The 6444-nt window shown below is 27.4% G+C and overlaps 2 protein-coding genes across 2 annotated transcripts in view; one reads left to right on the forward strand and one right to left on the reverse strand.

Moving 5' to 3' along the window:
• LOC100575712 overlaps positions 1–2872 on the forward strand; it is a 5161-nt gene extending 2289 nt beyond the window's left edge. Inside the window, exons 2-3 of the mRNA XM_029492647.1 lie at positions 1927–2107; positions 2181–2872. Coding sequence (XP_029348507.1) covers positions 2073–2107; positions 2181–2832 — 687 coding nt within the window. The 5' untranslated portion in view covers positions 1927–2072 and the 3' untranslated portion in view covers positions 2833–2872. The remainder of the gene's footprint in view (positions 1–1926; positions 2108–2180) is intronic.
• LOC103308189 (protein ALP1-like) lies at positions 579–1145 on the reverse strand. Its single transcript, XM_008181155.1, has one exon. It carries the CDS (start codon positions 1143–1145, stop codon positions 579–581), a length of 567 nt encoding a protein of 188 aa, XP_008179377.1.
• Positions 2873–6444: the final 3572 nt, after the last annotated feature.

Raw genomic sequence — 6444 nt, forward strand, 5'->3', positions numbered from 1 at the left:
TTTCATAAGAAATAACTGTCGTAGAATTGATTAATGATTCAATTAAACTATTAAAATATATTTAGATTTTGAGTTAATCTAGTGAAATTTTTATGAAGAATAAACTTAATACTTATCTGCAATGTTAAATATAGAACAACGAACCATTTTAAATTCATAATATTCACTTATAATTGTACCTAACTTAACCAATGTAGTACCTAAATTATTTTAAAAGCTATATATAATTAAGAAATCATGATAACATAATATACCTATTCATTAATTTTAAAAGTATTAACTAAATTAATAAAACAGTTTCATAATGTTGAACATAAAATGAATAGGTACCTATCATAAGAAAAATCAATTATTTTGAATGGGAATCTTAGACATATAGGTATTATAAAAAATCATAAAATTGTATTTGGATTAAGAGTTATGACAATACAAAATAATACACAATATTGATTTATATATATTATAATATTTTATAACATACTTTTATTCATAAATATAATAATATTGTAATGTAATATTCAACTAAACTGCAAAAATAATGTTTACAAACATTGCACTTACAATTAATTTTGAATAAATTAGTTTATAAATTTATTTCTCACTTCAAAAGCCTCATTGGATCCTCTTCTGGGATCGTTTATTAAACTCTCTAATTCATTCAAGTCCGGTTGTTGTTCTTGTTCAATATATTCAAAATAATTTGTATCGCCTGGTGTATTAACTCTTAAAAAATTGTGCAAAATACATGTAGCCAGTACAACAGTATTTACTGTATCTATGTTCATTTCCAATGGTCTGGAGTAAATTCTAAATTTTTTAGACAAAATCCCAAATGCTTTTTCTACGACGCGTCTAGCACGGCATAATCTGTAGTTAAACAAATCTTTCGTATGTTCTTGCCTTGACTGACGGTAGGGAAATGGCCTCATTAAGTATGGTTTCAATGGAAAAGCTTCGTCTCCCAATAGTACATATGGTGTTGGTTCCTGTTGATTAGGTAATGGTTGGTCGACGGGTACATTTATTGTTTTATTTTGAAAACGTTGTCCCATAATTGATGCTTCAAAAATTCCTCCGTCACTATTACGGCCATATCCACCTATATCTACACAAACAAACTTATAATCTGCATCCACAATGGCCATGAGGACGACTGAAAATTTTTTTAGGTAACAGAAGTGTCTTGAACCGGTATTATTAGGACATTTTATGGTAACATGTTTACCATCGATGCTACCGATGGCATTTGGAAAATTCCACTTCGATAAAAATGTTTCTGCTGACTGTAACCACGTTGATTGTGTTGGTTCAGGTAAATATATGTTTATTATTTTTCGATTTATAACTTCACATACTTCCTTAATAATATTACTAACAGTTGAAAACCCCATTCGAAAACTATAGCCAATTGTTTTGTATGAATCTCCTGTAGCTAAAAACCTAATAATTTAATCAGAAAAAAAGTTAAGTCAATTATTTTTTTTTGTTTTGGAGGATATAATATACTGTTTTAACTCAAAAAGTTTTTTGTAGGTACCTATTCAATGATTTAATAATAAATTCGAATATAACACATCAATTACATTGATCTACACAATAACGAGGTACCTGCATCCGAAACGTACTATAGGGAACGAGTTCCATATTTTTTAATTTTTTAATTGATTTTGGGTTTGGGGTGTTATAATTATTATAATGTCTACTAAAATTTTGGAAATAAAATAAGTTAAATACCTATATGAGTGTAATAAAAATTTAAATGTATAAATTATTTATTTTTATGAATTTGTATAGCTTAAGTAGGAATAAACATTTAACTACCTATACATAAATTAACATTCGTTTATTGTAATTTATTGATTTTTTAATAATTATTAATAAACACAAAAAAAAAACACTTTAATTATTCACATAACATTTGATTAGGAGCAATTCTATACAAACGGTGGCGCAATTTAAGAGACAATTATCAAAAATATTTGCGAGCAAATAAAACAAGAACTGGTCAAGGTGCAAATGAGGTAATCAATAAAAGTTTAGCCAACTACAAAAAGTGGCAATGGGCTACCCAGATGGAATTTTTAAAGCCGTATTTACAATTAGCTAGGTAATAATATGATTGCTAATTTTATTATTTAAATAGAAAATGAGAAATATAATAATTTTAATAAATATTACAGCACCCTTTCTAATATTCCTGGACAAGAAGAATCTGTTTCTAACGTCCTTACACCTCAACCAGGACCAGAGTTCAGTCAAGAAATAGAAGATGAGAATATCGGTAGAGAAAAATCAGTTGTTGCGCAAGTACGAAATACCTCAAAAAGAAAAAGATGCACAATTGAAGAAAACGTGGACACAGATATGGGTATTCAAAAAGTAATAAATTACTTCAGAGAAAAAAATGAGAACAAACGTTCAATGACCGCGGTTGAACATACTTTTATGGGATGGGCGAAAACAGTAAGCACACTTTCCTCGAAAAGACAAGTGCTACTAAAAATGAAAATTGGACAGTTGATAGCAGATGCAGAATTTGAAGAACTTGATGAATTAGAGAAGATAAATACCACTATTACATATAAAGAGTCAACTCGTACAAACGTAAGTAACCGTTCGAATTATATGACACAGAATGAAGCCATCAATACAGGTCCCGGTTATAATACGTCATACTGTGAACAGCTATACCCTTCTTGTAGTAATAGTAACGGATTGGAAACTCACGACAGGTCTCCCTCCCCAAAATCACAGTTATCGCATTGTGAAGAGGAAGTCTACCAAGAAGAGCCCGTAGACTTCACCAAAGAATTACCTTTTAATGAATATTAGATACCTAGTTTAGAGTAAGTTAAACTAAAAAGTTTATAATACAATTATTGTACAATTAACTGTAAGAAGATATATTTATTTAAATTTAAACAAAAATATATTATAATGATAATAATTCCTTATTAAAATTTAAAACAGTACACCTAATTCATAACTAATAATTAATCATAATCATTAAAATACAATCTTTAAATCTTACGTGTACGGTTTAAGTTCATTATTTCAGAAAATTATCTTAAATGTAATTTTATAACTTAATATTATAATGACGTAAGCTTACATACCTACCTATACTATAATTATTAATGATGTTATCGTAAATATCGATTTATTTTGGAACTTATCTATATTAAGAATTATAATATAGGTATGTTAGATAAGAATGCTATTTTCAGTCTAGTTTAATATATATATATATATATATCAGTTAAGTTTTATTATGTATACTTATATAGAATATAGATACATTAGGTAATAGATATTTAAGTAATTCAATATAAAATATACCTTATAAATACAAGAAGTTAAAAGTACAAAATTATCACCGATTATATTATATCTAGTAAGAATCAACCATGAGTTTTTAAAGTTTATAACGACCGAGGGACATAAACTATATATTACGACATTACGTCCTAGATTATCAACAAGTTAAAAAAAATGCTTAATTTAAAATGTATGAATGAGTGGTTGCTGGTTAAATACTATTCTATGGTTCTTTAAGGCCATTGGCCAACCCAACTTGTTATTGTTTGAGGCACATATTGTTTTACATTACCTGAGAGCTACAACTAGGCGTTCTTCTAGAGATATTGGTTTTCTAAAAGTAGTTAGCTGTTTCTCGATATCCTTGTATATAAAACTAAGCAATTGGTCAAAACATTCGCTATTCATGCGAAAATACAAGTATAACCGTTTAGGGTCTTTTCTGAGTTGGGGCAGCAGTGTGTGACCGTACGTTTTTCGCTCTACATTTATTTGATGGACCCATAATCTTTTATCACCCATAGAACTGAATTATATTTAATTATTATAGTTATATAATAAGTACCAACATTATACGAAATATCTTATTAAAATGACTTACGAAGTATCACCATTTTCCAATAAAGCTGTTAAAGCTAAAAATTCTTCATCTGACGAACTGGAGTCTGATACGTCATCATAAATGTATATTTTATATTATATTTTAATAATAATATATAACTTTGGCACAAGTGACAAGACGTATTATTACACAAGTATCGCATACGAAGCCCAGAACACCACTGTAGTACCTACTGCAGGGTTTCATTACATTACACTATAAGAACCGGGTCAAAGATAAAGATAATATATCGCCATGCAGATGTATATTTATGTAACCTTAATAGTCAATCGGCTAATATAAGTAGTGGGAATTAATCACTGATAAATGATTATTTACCTAATATTGTGCTAAACGATTAGTAATTATGTATTTAAATATTTTTAAAAAGTTCTGTTTGTTTTAAATACAATAAAAAAGAGCACTTTATCAAAATTGTAAGACAAACTAAAAATATTGACAGCAAAAATACAATTAATTTTCGGGGATTCTTACATTGACATCTAATATTATTAATTTATTATAATTTTTTGATATAGAGTTTCTTTACAATTAATAATAAGAAAATGAAGACATTAGGTACCTACACATATTATGACTTGTATTATAGGCTCATTTATAAAGAAATTATCGTCTTGTGGGAAGGGAAGGGTTTATAACAAAAATATTCGTATTAATTTTACATAACTGTCGAAAAAAAAATATTTTTGAAAATAAATTGAGAGGGTATAAACCACAAAATTCCTGTATGTGTGTCAGATATATCGTACCGCATTACCGCAGCAGTGTGTGCTAGTTGTAACGAAAAACGTTCCGGTACGATATTTTACCGTCCGGTAACTCATATCGTTACCGGATCAGTGTGCAAGCTCCGACGGTAAAGATTACCGCACAAATAAAATATTGTTTACCGTATCGTTACCGTACCGTCTACCGCAGCAGTGTGTGCGTACCTTAATACATATAACTATTGCGCATAATATTACTAATATTGTATGTATATTGTATATAATACATTTTAAGTTACCTGTTCACGTTTGATGTCAACGATGAACTAATGTGATGCTCTCGCGTCTGTTTTATTGTGTTAGTATTATGTATTATAGCAAAAAACGCTAACGTTACGCGAAAAGGGTAACGCTCGAATAACACTAGAAAAATTTCACTGTCTAAGCGGAAAAATCTGAACGCCACTTAAGATATTGTTTTCACATCAAAAACTCTTTAAAATCAGCTTAATATTCCAGACATTGTAGAACTGCACAATACCGACACTATATTTTTTTCACTTTTCTTTTTATTAGAGCCGATAAAATGTAGTAACGATATGAATAATAATATAGTTAATCTATCTAAAACAGTAAAACGATTAGGTATCATATACAGATTACAGTTATACCTACAACTTATCGCACAAGCACAGACTATATAAAATATAAATATAATATATGTCGTAGGCCATATTGTAATGTAATATTATTTGTAATATTTCAATTTAATCTAATTTAATTCAACATTTTACATATTATTTTTTTTTTTTAGTAATATATAATAAAACTAGTAATTTAATAGTCAACAATTGTACAAGACAGTAATAAATGTATAAGTAATAAATAATAAATTACTGTATTCAGTTTACATGCTACATAATATAATGTACTGTATTAATAATACATTATTGGTAATAAACTTAAATCCGTAAATATTTCACACTAAAAATGTAAATTTAAATTTAATTAATTTGTATCAACTCTTTATTAATTAACTGAAACCTAATATTTATTTATTTTATTAATATTTAAGTATAGATATCAATGACCATATTTTTTCCCTATAATATAATATAAGTTAATAGTAGCATAAGTTTTTTATCTAATATCGTAGCCTACACGGTCATATATACCTACTTATCAATTGATTATTGCATAATATGGATATGGAATAAGACGAAAACATTTTAACTGCCTCTCCAAGGTTTTATATTCTGTAATGAGAATTGACGAATTCTCGCATTAAAATATTACGTGTTACCTATCAATTAATTCAAATTAAAACAACACTGTATTCACTATTTGTTTTTAAAATTGATTCCCTATTCAGGATTTGTTTTTATTACCAAAAGATTTGAAAATGTAATTCAAGATTCATCATAAGGTTGCTTACCTTTATCAAAAAAAAAAATGTCTACAAGCATTTTAAATTAAATTGTTATGAATGTTTGTTATTCATATTTTTACAATATTGAATATTCAATCGATTTCTCATGTACCTAGCAGTTTTGTTATTTTATTGTTATTCAAAAACGAATAACTGTAGATGCATGAAAATTTCACTGAATGTTAATATTTTTATTTTCTATACACCATACAATTTTGAAAATATTTTGAATCTTTTTGTGCTGTTTACAGACATTCTCAGTTTTCAATTTTTTTTGTTTTTTTTTTCTGTAAATATCAATAAAATTTTGTTTATTAGGTAAAAAAGCGTGAAAATTTAACGCAAGGCTTCTGATATATTGTTGGAAT

This window comes from Acyrthosiphon pisum, unplaced genomic scaffold, assembly GCF_005508785.2.
Source record: "Acyrthosiphon pisum isolate AL4f unplaced genomic scaffold, pea_aphid_22Mar2018_4r6ur Scaffold_32;HRSCAF=206, whole genome shotgun sequence".
NCBI classification, from domain to species: domain Eukaryota; kingdom Metazoa; phylum Arthropoda; class Insecta; order Hemiptera; family Aphididae; genus Acyrthosiphon; species Acyrthosiphon pisum.

Excerpts from the sequence above, each read along its gene's own strand:
- LOC103308189 (XM_008181155.1), bottom strand. The coding sequence starts at position 1,145 with ATGGCCATTGTGGATGCAGATTATAAGTTTGTTTGTGTAGATATAGGT.